At 42.9% G+C, this 13,338-nt stretch overlaps 1 protein-coding gene across 1 annotated transcript; it reads right to left on the bottom strand.

Annotated features, from left to right (window-relative positions):
• Positions 1 to 747: 747 nt before the first annotated feature.
• LOC134753311 (serine/threonine-protein kinase Warts) lies at positions 748 to 13,226 on the bottom strand. Its single transcript, XM_063689165.1, has 5 exons — positions 12,884 to 13,226; positions 12,067 to 12,533; positions 3,270 to 5,328; positions 2,463 to 2,749; positions 748 to 2,176 (listed from the first exon to the last, which is right to left on the bottom strand). The coding sequence occupies exons 2-5, from the start codon at positions 12,319 to 12,321 to the stop codon at positions 1,751 to 1,753; spliced, it is 3,027 nt and encodes a 1,008-aa protein (XP_063545235.1). The 5' UTR covers positions 12,322 to 12,533; positions 12,884 to 13,226; the 3' UTR covers positions 748 to 1,750.
• Positions 13,227 to 13,338: the final 112 nt, after the last annotated feature.

The raw sequence follows: 13,338 nt of genomic DNA on the forward strand, positions 1-13,338 counted from the left end.
GCCGCTGGTCGTTCTCCTGTTTGTGCTTTTCGATAGCGCAGGCTACCTCCCGGCGGATATCAGGGGGGGCCACACCAACTAATGGGTATAGTTTGTTGAGCGGGGTCGGCTTAAGGCAGCCTGAGATGGTACGGCAGGTGTCGTTGAGCGCGGCGGTTACGAGGCTGGCGTGTGGGGACCGATGCCAGACTGGACAGGCAAACTCTCCTGCAGAAAAACACAGAGCTAGTCCGGTGGTACGCAAGGTGTGCGCGGTTGCGCCCCAACTTGTTGATGTTAGCCTACGCAGCAAGTTGTTGCGCGCACTAACTTTCATACGCGTGTTAGTACAATGCGCCCTATAGGTTAGCGCTTTAAAAATACTGTATTATGAACACGTTTCTTGAGGTTTGAAAATTTATCGTAATTGTTTATAAATTATTAGCAATTTGCCCAACTGGGGCAAAGGCGTCTAAATTTCGGTTTAAAAAAAAACGTAATTTAACTATAGTGCAACGAAAAAGTTACTAAACGAATTATCTTGGCAGAGTTGTAGAAAGCACACGGCAAAAAGATATTTCACTTATCAAGTATTTCATGAAGTAAATAATAAATAAATAAGTAAATAATAAGTAAAAAAAGAAATAAAAAAATATTTAAAAAAAACAGTCCCGGTTGACCTTAGTTGTTTTTTTGCGCAAGCGTACAACTACGCGGAAGTTTGAAAAGGGTCGATTTGATTATACGTATACCAGAAAAAGATTTAACAAAGTTCCCATACTTTATTTTCATTTACTTATAAGCATGTTTCATTTCAGAATAAAACAATTTACATTCAATAACACATAATTTAAGTTGACGTGACTTGCTGGTTTATACCGTACTGTACATGAACATGTCTACATAGACTCGAAACAAGCATTATATTATTGAATTGCTAATCACACCTCGTTTTGTTCTATTATTATGTTATTATTTGCGACTACTAGTTAAAATTGGGATATTGTTAGTGAAAACGAAATTGTTATTTATACATTTTACAGTTTGACTGAAAACCGATAGTGCATGGCGACTTGCGCCGCCTGCTGTAAGGTACGTGTACGAGCACACAGCTTCAGTAATAAATACGTATTGCACTCTCCGAGCGACGCGGTCACAGAACTGAATTCGCAGCTTAGTTTGTTATGAAATACTATCAAAAGTATGCACACCTAAATATCTTGTATGTAAAAATCACATTCAGTTATTAAGGCACATTATATGAGCTGTCCCGTAGGCTAGACTGGAAGCACTTCTTGTATACCAGCATTAACATTCGACTCGGTTCCACATGTATGACTTTGCCGGGTGGCAGTTTACAATTATATAAACAGACACTCATCTTTAAGCGACCTAAATATATACTTCCATAAATACATAAGAAAATATGTCAATATCAAATCATTCGCTAATTCAAGTAAGCTTGTTCTTATCTCATAAATAATTGCTCTAGTTACAAAAATAGTATACATCGAAAAGAACTGCGCGAGTCGAGTCGGGCCCACCCCGCCGTCCGTCCGTAACTTACATATAATACAGAAATAAGATTACTCTTACAAATACATAACGATACAATATTACAACATTATCACCGGGATTATTAACAATACGGTTTTAAATTTTAAATACGTTACATTCATTACGTTACAAAAACTATCGTTTTAATAGAGAGAGTCAAAGGCACACACTTTTGTAAAAATATCGTACAAGCGTCTCTGTGATCACTGCACGGTCAGACGTAGACGGGGCCCTGCGCGTCGTCGTCCAGGTTGATGCGGTTCGTGTAGGGCCCGCCGTCGTCGAAGAAGCGCCGGAACGTGAACTCGAAGAACCCGTGGAACGTCTTGCCGTTGTCCAGCAACTCGCTGTCCGACTTGTTGGAGTCGGCCGAGGACGTGGGCCGCAGCTTGTCAGGGTCCACCGGGTCGAAGTTGGACGTGTCGGTGGGGAACTCGATACGCGGGATGTAGGGCGCCGTCTGCCGCCGCAGTCCCTTATCGAAGTCGATGGACTTCAGGAAGGGATGGTTCTTCACCTCGGACGCGTCCTTGCCGAGCCGCGTGTCCTGGCCCGAGCACAGCTGCAGGATCAGGTCCGCGCTCTCGGGGCTCAGGTTCGCCGCCTCCGGGATGTGCAGCGTGCTCTCCCAGTTTATCACCTGCAAATGGACAGAACCGAATATTTGATAAAAATAATTTCATTTGTTCCAAAAGTTGTGTAAAGAACTATTGTTATAAATAGTTTCGATTTGGATTATGCCATTTTGGTTCCCCGAATACATACCCCGGAATTTTGGGTGCGGAAATGGTTCTGTGTATTTATAACTTTGTTTATTGTAAAATAGTTACCCAACTATGAATTAAAAATAGGTTACTTAGAAATGTTAATAAAGTTTTTGTTTTTACTGTTTAAACCTATTTTTGGCTAAATTAAATAAATGTTACCTTTAGCTGGGTCTCGGCGGGCGTGGCCGCGAGGAAGGGCGGCGAGCCGACCAGCATCTCGTAGAGGATGACGCCCACCGACCACCAGTCGCACAGCTGCGTGTAGCCGGCGCGCGTCAGCACCTCGGGCGCGATGTAGTTGGGCGTGCCCACGAGCGAGTGCGCCAGGCAGCGCTGGTGCTCGCGCTTGCGTCGCCGCTCCAGCGGCTTCAGCTGGTGGCAGCGGCACTCGCTCAGGTTGCTCCACTCGCCGTCCACCGGGTCCATCGAGTCTTGCCGCCCGTGCTCTAAGTGCGTTAATATTACATTTTTAGCTAACAATCTTACGTACATCGACCTAATCGAATCGAACCCTGAAAAATCTGTTTTTCTACTCGTCGAGTATCATCTGTGTATTACAACTTCATAATGCAACACTACAACCTTACTCTTTTCAACGTTGGATTTAGTCAATTATATTTTTTTTTAAATAGAACCTTAAACACGCTGCTGCGTCGCATCTGCTTTGTGATTGGTTGGCCTACAAAAACATTTTATTTTATGTTGTAGTAGAAACAATTGTTTCATAAGTCAGAAACGCGCATAGGTTGCCATATGCCACATGCGCGTTTCTGACTTATGAAGCAATTGTTTCTACTACAACATAAAATAATATGTCGGAGTCTCAACCCATGCTATCCCAAAACTTCTTTCAGAAAATGTCAGGATTTTAAGGGTGACATCCGGACTTTTGTCAGTAAATTCCATTTTATCATATGGCAACCCTAAAATTGGAGTACAGTATGTTAAACAAGGTAAATTCCTCACCATTCCTCTGGTAGTACTTGGAGTTGTGCGTCCAGCGGAAGCCAGTGCAGAGGCCGAAGTCCGTGAGCTTGATGTGGCCGTCGCGGTCGATGAGGATGTTGTCCGGTTTGATGTCGCGGTGGATGAAGCCCATGCGGTGCACGCTCTCCACCGCGCACGTCAGCTCCGCGATGTAGAACCGCGCCAGCTGCTCCTCAAAGATGCCCAGCTTGATGAGCAGCGACATCAGGTCCCCGCCCGGGATATAGTCCATCACGAAGTACAAGTTGTCCTTGTCCTGGAAGCTGTAATAAAGTTTCACGACCCACTCGTTGTCGGCCTCGGCCAGGATATCCCGCTCGGCTTTCACGTGCGCCACCTGATTTCTTTTTAGCACATCCGCCTTCCGCAGCGTCTTCATCGCGTACAGGTGGCTCGTATCTATCTTCCGCACTAGCGCCACCTCGCCGAACGCCCCCACGCCTATAGGCTTGATCTTAGTGAACATAGACTTGTCCATTTTAGCTCGCTTCAATCGGATGTAGTTGGACTCCTTCTGGCTCAGCATCTTGCGCATCTGATACTGCGCTTCGACGCTGAGCCCGATTTTGTTCATCTCCTTCTCGAGCTGCAACCGGCGGAACTGGCGCTGTTTGTAGGACTTGACGATGTTCTCGACGTGCTGCTCCATGAAGAACTTGAAAGCTTGCGGCGAGTAGTTCCGCACCTTGCAATCGCGGCGCTCGTCCTCCTTTTCTTTGCTGATATTCCGCCGCTCCGGGATAGGCGACTGGTGCCGAATCTTCTTCGGGGGCGCCGCCGGACGTCTCTCCGTCGATCCGTTCGAACCCTTATCGGATCCCGACGCGTGAGTGCCCTCCTTCAGCAAATTATTGGTACAATTCTGGTTGGGACATTTGCCTTCCGCCGCCTGCGACGGCTCGCCTTTCGCGTCACAATCGGAGAACTTCTTGACTAGCGCCGCATGGCCCGCGGGCGCGGAGGGCGAATCGGGCTCCGCCACGCCGTAAGGAGGAGGCGGCGGCGGCTGCAGGCCGCGCTGCGCCGCCAACGCCTGCATGGTGATGGCATAGCTCGGCGGCTCCGTCGTCGGCACGGCGCCCGGCGACGGCGGCTTGGGCGCTAGCGGGTAGCTGGGCGGCGTCTGCGAGGCCTTCTGCTGAATGGAGGAGGCGTAGGAGGGCGGCGGAGGCGGGGGCGCGGTCAGAGCGACAGTCGGCGGCGCGACTGGCGCGATGGCGGTCTGCAGAACGGGCTTCTGCACCTGCGTGCTCTTGACGGACTGCATTATGATGGGCGGTTGCACGGCGTGGCGCGCCGTCCACGGCTGCACGGGCGTCGGCCGCGTCATGCCGCCGGCGCCCGCGGCCGGCGACACGGTGACGGGCGACGGCGACCCGGCGGACGTGCCGCCTGAGTAGATGCCGGAGGAGGGGCTCTTGCGGTAATCCTGCGACTGCGTGGGACTCTGCCGGTTCTGCATCGACACAGAATAGGAGGGCGGCGGCGGCACGCCGGCTAGCGGGTACGGGGGCGGCAGTTCTGCACCGGTCTGATAGATGCTGAGCGCCTGTATTTGCTGCGTGAGCTGCTGCTGGGCCTGGGGACCGTTCTGCACGACCATGGGTTGGCGCGGCTGCACGGGGCTCGTGCCGCGCGCGGGCGGTAGCGGGGGCGCGGGGGACATGCGCTTCATGAGCTGCTGCACCGAGGGCGGCACGGGCGGCGTGGAGGGGCAGCGCGGAGGCGGCGGCGGCGGAGGCTCCGAGAAGCCGGAGGGCGAGTACTGCCGGGACAGCTTCTCGTGCGGGAGCGGAGGCGCGTCGCCCTGTCGCGGGCTGCCCGAGCGCGAGGAGCCGGCGCCTGAGTCCATGGCGGGGCTCCCGCGATGCAGGCTGATCTCGCGCTCCAAGCTCGGCTTGCGAATGAGCTTGGTGCCGAGAGCGCTGAGATTGTTGCCCTTGAGAACGCCATTGAGAGGCTCCTGCTGCTTCGATAGGTAATCGATGGCGGAGTCAATGCGGCCGCCAGAATATTTGAGGGGGCGGCCTGCTGGATCCTGAAACACAAAAATAAATGGAAGACTTAGGGCCACTTGCATCATTCACTAACCCAGGGTTAACCGGTTATATCTGGAGTTACCATGGTTACCAGTACAATTTAACACTGGGTTAACGGTTTAACCGGTTAACCCCGGGTTAGTGGGTTGGTGTAAGTGGCGATTAGGGAATAAACATAGAAGACATAGGAATATCGGTAATATTGAGTTGATAGTGTTTGGATCTTGCCAGTCTCTAATTACGCGGTAAACTCGGAAACTACTGGATCACTTTTGAGGTGGTTGCAACTGATGTAGCTTTATTCACAAAGATATTATTGGAATAAAATCTATATTCAGTAAGGCAAGGTTACACTATTGGTGATATTTTTGGCTCAATGATTTATCTTCCATCTTTATAATTGTGTAACCATGTCATAATGGAGGATATTTAACTCCAGAGGATATACACCATGCTGCATTATTTTTAAACCTAAAACTTAATTATACTGCGCCAATTAAACCTGCTAAAACCCTTATATATAAATTCTATTCAGCAAACTATGATGATATTAACAGCGACCTATTAAATATAGATTGGGACACATTTTTCAATAATTTAAATATCGAAGGTTGCGTAAACAAGTTTAATAATTTGTTATATACCTTAATAGATAAACACGTACCTTGCCATTATTCTAGAAACTCGTGTGCAAATTATCCTGTATGGCATAGTAGGTCTTTAAGAAAGATTTTGAAAGAAAAAAGAAAATATCATAAATTATGGAAATGTTATGGTAACCCGTTAGATTATGAAAGTTTTAAAATTTTAAGAAAAAGAGCTGAAAAAATAGAAAATGAGTGTTATAAAAATTATATAGAAAGTTCCGAGGATAAGATAAATTCACATGTAAAACATTTTTGGAAATTTATTAAGTCTTCAATGTCTAATAAAGGCATACCTCAAACAATGAATTACAAGGGTGTTTCAGCATCAGACGGTGAAAATATTTGTAATATGTTCAGTGATCATTTCCAGTCAGTCTTTGAAAATTCCACCTTGCCACCTCTGGACATCGACTGTCTGGATCCACCGCCAAAGCCAGTTTTTAACTTCAGTACAATTATGTTAACAAACGAAATGGTCCTTAAGTATCTGAAATCTGTAGATATAAATAAAGGCGCAGGACCTGATCGTATACATCCTTTACTTATTAGAAAATGTGCTGGCATTTTGGTGGTTCCGGTCACCAAATTATTTCAGCAGTCTATCAAGGAGGGAAAGGTTCCGCAAATCTGGAAAACGGCGTGGATTACACCTATACCCAAGGGTTCTATAAGCCAGGACGTCGAAAAATATAGGCCTATCTCTAAGTTGTGCCAATTCGGTAAAATATTGGAAAAAATTGTCACTGATCAATTATCATACGCTGTACGGCGTCATATCAATCCGAGTCAGCACGGGTTTTACAGGGGTCGAAGTGTGGAGAGTAATCTTTTGTCTTTTAGTGAAGTCATACGAGATGCAATGGATAATAAGCATCAAGTCGATGCAGTCTACACAGACTTCGCCAAAGCGTTCGACAAAATTTCTTACAATACGCTTCTGGTGAAACTCTGGAACCTTGGCATCCATGGGGATCTTTTTCGATGGGTGAAATCTTATATTGAAAATAGGTCCCAAAGTGTTGTACTCGGAGGTTTTTCATCGGCTTTCAAAATAACCACCTCAGGTGTCCCTCAAGGGTCCCATTTGGGTCCATTATTATTTATATTATATATAAATGATATCACGGAGTGTCTGACAAATTCGAAAGCTCTTTTATACGCTGATGATACTAAAATATTTCGAGTCATTGAAACAGACGCTGACTGTGCCCTACTGCAGGATGATCTAACTAGTTTTGAAACATTTTGTATTGAAAATAATCTGTTTTTAAATAGTGACAAATGTTCAGTTATTACTTTCACTCGGAAAAGGGATCCCATTGTATTCAGTTACCGGCTGTGCGGCAGTACTCTAACACGACAACATATTATACGTGACCTAGGGGTGTTAATGGATGCAAAACTAACGTTTAACCCTCATATAGATCATATTTTAAACAAAGCATACAAACTACTGGGTTTCGTTCTTCGTGTAGCAAAACCTTTTCGAAGACCTCTCACTTATAAACTTCTTTATAATAGTTACGTTCGCAGTAGATTGGAATTTGCTTCTGTAGTGTGGAATCCTCTCTTTAATGTCCATAAGACCCGAATTGAAAGACTCCAGAAAAAATTCGTTAAAGCACTGGAATTTCGAGTGGGTCGTAACTATGTAAATTACGCTTCCTCGGCTACACATCATAATATCCAGCCACTTTCACTTAGACGGTCCTGTACAGATTTAGCATTTTTATTCAAAATTATTAATAATGTGGTAGATGCCCCCGATTTATTACATAAAATTTGCTTTCGTGTCCCCCGTAGGAATGAACGTAGTTGTCGCAGTAAGGCATTATTTAGCATTCCTAACAGCAGAACAAAACACGCACGGCATTCGTATATTGGGCGCGCGTGTAGGCAGTACAATGAAAAGTGTATGGACGCAGATTTGTTTAGCAGTTCATTAGGCTTGTTTAAAAGAACTGTATATTCTTTATTAAAATAAGGGTGAAATGTTGCAAGCAACCCGATAGTAAGTACTTGTAATCTTAGTAATTTAAGTCTAAGTCTAAGTGAAAAGTGTAAGTATAAGTCTTTTCTCTTGTTTATACATTTATATGCTATTGTATTAGTTGGTATACTAATGTTTTGATTATGTACAAGTTTGCACTATTTATCATTACTCTTTAATTGTACCTCTATATGTGAATTAGGAAACTATAGGTCTATAAAAAATCAATTTGTAGCTATTAGCTAAGTTGCTTATGTTTACTTTAAGACTGTTTGTTTCTCAATAAAAAAAAAAAAAAAAAAAAAAAAAAAAATAAGTTGAAGCTCCAATAGTGGATGTCAATGTCTATGATAATTAGAAATCAACTATCTGTTACTGCCATGTTGAAAGAATGAAAACCCAAAGGTTATTATTATTATTAGTATGTCTTTCCCATCACGAAACAATAGTGTTCCGGATATTTAGGAAGCGTGCGCAGAGCCGAAGCCAACACGTAGAGACCCTTTTGACACTTTAATGAAATGTAAGGGGTACACGAGCGGATGCTGCCCTTGCCCATGTCATGGGACGCACGCAGAGACAGCACCCGCCAGGGTGTAAGGACTATTGAGAGTTGATGGATTCTAAAATGAAGTAGGTTATTGGGTGAAAGCAATGGGCTAAGTAGCTATATGGGTTAAAAAAAAACTAAAAATTTAAAAAAAAATTCATTTTCATTTTCATTTCGTTTTAGACAGGCAGCTGATGCTGATACATGTCTAAATCATAGTTCGCTTAGCACGATTTCACTGTTTAGATAGATTTCTTGGACTGTTTAGGTTTCTTTATTTTGGAAAATCCTTGAGGTGCAACAGGCATGTGGAGCATAGGCTGTTTATTAAATCATTTTAATTATAGTTATATTATATGTCTTCTTCTTCCTCGCGTTATTCCGGCATTTTGGCCACGGCTCATGGGGGCCTGGGGTTCACTTTGACAACTAAACCCAAGAATTGACGTAGGCACTAGTTTTTACGAAAGCGACTGCCATCTGACCTTCCAACCCAGAGGGGAAACTAGGCCTTATTGGGATTAGTCCGGTTTCCTCACGATGTTTTCCTTCACCTTCACCGAAAAGCAACTGGTAAATATCAAATGACATTTCGTACATAAGTTCCGAATAACTCATTAGTACGAGCCAGGGTTTGAACCCGCGACCTCCGGATTGAAAGTCGCACGCTCTTACCGCTCGGCACCAGCGCTTTAATTATAGTTATATGTAAGGCACAAAAATTAAACTTAAAAAGATATGCGCATGTGAATCATATCTAAAATCAATTCGTATTAGAAATGTACTTACTTGTACATATAATCGAGTATCATGTGGAAAATTCTGAACAATCATTATTTTTACTATTTTTTTTTGGAAGTGGGAGTACGCCCAGTGTTCACTCTTTGTTTGTGGACTTCACAGAGGCCTATCACAGCATAAAAACCGGCCAAGTGCGAGTCGGACTCGCGCACGAAGGATTCCGTACCATTAAGCAAAAAACGGCAAAAAAATCACGTTTGTTGTATGGGAGCCCTACTTAAATATTTACTTTATTCTGTTTTTAGTATTTGTTGTTATAGTGGCAACAGAAATACATCATCCGTGAAAATTTCAACTGTCTAGCTATCACAGTTCATGAGATACAGCCTGGTGACAGACGGACAGACAGACAGACAGCGAGTTCTTAGTAATAGGGTCCCGTTTTTACCCTTTGGGTACGGAACCCTAAAAAGGGACACTCTGTATGCCATCCTTTTGCTTTATTAGGGGAAAGCCGCGTAGAGGTAGTGCAGACAACTAGTGACTTGGAGCGAGATGCCTCTAGAATAGGTCTCGGGATCTACCAGTCAAAAACTGAAAGGTTACAAAAATACACGATCTCAGCAGCGAAGTCTTCATGTTGGGGGTACTCTAGCATGGACCTTGTATGCACCATTACCGATACAAACACCAGGGAGATGGTGGTGGTGGATAAAATCAATATATAAACCCTCCATAAAATTTGGTGTCTAGCCTTCTCAGCAGAAATACTAAGGTATGGATATATAAAACCGTCACTCGACCAATCCTTATGTAATGGTTGTAAGGCCCGGACACTAACACTAAAAGAGGAAAGTCCGCTCCTGGTAGCGGAAAGAAAGATCTTTTGAAACATTCTAGGACCTATCAAGAGAGACTACTAAAAACCGGCCAACTGCGAGTCGGACTCGCGCACCGAGGGTTCCGTACTTTTTAGTATTTGTTGTTATAGCAGCAACAGAAATACATAATCTGTGAAAATTTCAACTGCCTAGCCATCACGGTTCATGAGATACAGCCTGGTGACAGACAGACGGACAGACGGCCAGACGGACAGCGGAGTCTTAGTAATGGGGTTCCGTTTTTACCCTAAAAATGGGAGAGAATAGCAGAAGTGGTACTTGGCACCCAGTGGGTGTACTTGGGAAGACTGACTGGTGGAATTTGATTGATAAACTATCCAGAGTGAAAAAACTGTAATATATGACATCTATTACAGTTATAATATTGTCTTCGGTTACCGCGATAGTTACTCATGAAATAAAACTATGAAAACGGATTATATCGCGTATATTGAATTTATAATACATCCCGACGTTTCGAACTCTTTACAGCGTTCGTGGTCAACGGGTGACCCGTTGAGTCACCCGTTGACCACGAACCCCGTTTTCATAGTTTTATTTCATCTATTACAGTTTTTAATTTATACATATATAGTAGTGTGACTACTTAAAAAACACAAATCAAAATATTTAATAAAATAATTTGATTTGTTCCCAAACTTGTTCATTATCCAGAGTGATTTAGATCGCATAATTCAGTGGACTAAAGACTGGCTCATATCACTAAATGCTGACAAGTGCACAGTTCTACACATAGGTAATACAAACCCTAAACTAAATTACCACATTGACTCTGTTCCCCTTCAAGCAGTAGCTAGTCAAAGAGATCTGGGCATCATTGTTTCACAAAACTTGAAATGGGACACCCATATCACTAAAATCACCAAGAGAGCAAATTCTATGCTGTATATGATCCGGAAAGCATTCGATGTAATTACTAAGGACCTATTTATTAGAATATACAAGTCATACCTTCGCCCTTTACTTTAGTATGCTTTTCAGATATGGTCCCCCTACTTTAAAAAGGACATCACATTGCTGGAAAAGGTACAGCAAAGAGCAACGAAAATGGTTGCTTCATTGAAGGACAAGCTATATGAAGAACGGCTTCAGGAACTAGGTCTTACAACATTGGAGGACAGAAGGAAGCGAGGCAATCTTATTGAGACAGACAAGATCTTGTCTGGACACTACAATGTTCCAAATATTAAAGACCTATACATATCAAGCCAGAATGTAAAGTTGAGAGGACACTCTAAGAAACTTGTCAAACCCCCGTGTGCTAGCAACCCTAGGAAACACTTCTTGCCGAATCGTGTGGTAAATGTGTGGAACTCTCTACCAGAAACTGTTGTTAGTGCACCGTCAGTGAACACTTTCAAAAATAGACTAGATACACATTTTAGAACTTTGAAAAGTACAAAATAAAATACAAGTGCTTACTTGTATTTTATTCTGTACTTAAATACACGCATCAGCTCCAAGAGCGTGTATCAAATAAATAATAAAAAATAATAAATTACTATTTTATTATTTCACTGGTCAATGTCAAGCCCTATGCATTTTGTCAGGAAAGTGACAGTTAGGTGTGCCTTAAACACAACATAAGTCACGCTTTAAAGTTAGTACCAAAATAAAATAAAATTTCATAACAAGGTCATTTAAATTTTAACTAGGCACCAAGTACATCCATACCAAATGCCAAGCCATATTTTTATGGGCCATTTTACTATTTGTGACGTTTTCAACCAAAAGGTACCACATTGTTGCTTGTTGATAAGGTTGATTTCTAATTGAAGCTATATGGAAATAGCACTTTGCTGACAAGCGTCAATAAGTACCCTTTTGGTTGAAAATGGCACATTTTGTACCTTAAACTTTAAGATTAATCAATTCATGGCATTACAAAAAAACGTTAATAACATTACCTCTTCATACCCAGAAGCAATAAGCTGGCTGAGTGTTTGTGGGTGTACATTGAGTTCCTTGTCAAGTCCATTGCCAGAAGAGGAACTGAAACCGGAACTGACACCAGAACTGACTGTGCTTGCTGCTGATGAACCAGGTGGCTCCGAGCTTCCAATATTAGCAAAAGGTAATAATGAATTTCTAATCTCGGCGAGCGCCTTCTGGTGATACCCGGAGGAGCGCGTGGCCGTCTTGCCGGGCGCCGGCGGGTTCATGGCGCCCGAGCCCCAAGCCTCTCACCCCACCCCGCCCATCACATCTCCACCCCGCACCATGGATCACCGGATACAGTTCTCATTACCAGGGCTGTTTATTCTTTACGGTGATAATTTTTCACAAAACTTAAACAAAGCAGTCTTGTTTGTTTATTACTTTCTATTAACTTAGTTGACAGTCTTTGTATGCAACCTAGAAGCCTTGTATGAAGCTGAAAATAAATTAGAAAATATTTTACAATGACTACTGCTATTAGCTGATTATTTAGATATATTTGAAGACTAATGCAATGTAATGATGTAGTTCATCTAAATAAATATCTTATTAGTATTACTTCACCAACACAAATTAAGTTAAATTGTGATGGAATAGAAACCTCATTAGAAGGAAATTGTAAATAAACAAGCACTAGTAATCGCCCAGTACCTGTTCGAGGATGCGAAACTACAAGAATGCTCAACACAAATCATTCTTGACAGAGCTTAGGAATTCCAAAATTAGAGACCCATATATCAATAAACTACATATGATCGCAAGCATTATTTGACAGAAAATAATTACCTGGCGTCTTTTTAGTTTCCGCAGATCCGAATGAGAATCATAGACGTCATAATCTCGTAAAATAAAAACGATAGTCGAGAGCTCTCACATTACCGATGTCATCTTTCTGGTACGCCACGTATATTATTCACAATATTATCATAACACAAGTTTTCAAAATCAGACAAATATTGCACGCACTTTTACTACAGCTGAGGAATTATGAAAACAAAGAACTCTGAAACACAGACATGCAAGTTGGCAAACCATACAAAGCGACCATTTTGAGGAATTACCACATTCTTTCGTATGTTCGTAAAAGCTACGCTATCTTGACGTTCAGAGTTGCTACTAATTATTCAATTGTTATTTTCAATAAAAGTACTAAGGAGACTACTATTCCGTACTGTTTGGGCAAAAAATCTAAATAACAGTTATAATTACGAAAATTATAATTTTCTATAATATTATTTGAT

The sequence above is a fragment of the Cydia strobilella genome, chromosome 2, assembly GCF_947568885.1.
Source record: "Cydia strobilella chromosome 2, ilCydStro3.1, whole genome shotgun sequence".
Lineage (NCBI taxonomy): Eukaryota > Metazoa > Arthropoda > Insecta > Lepidoptera > Tortricidae > Cydia > Cydia strobilella.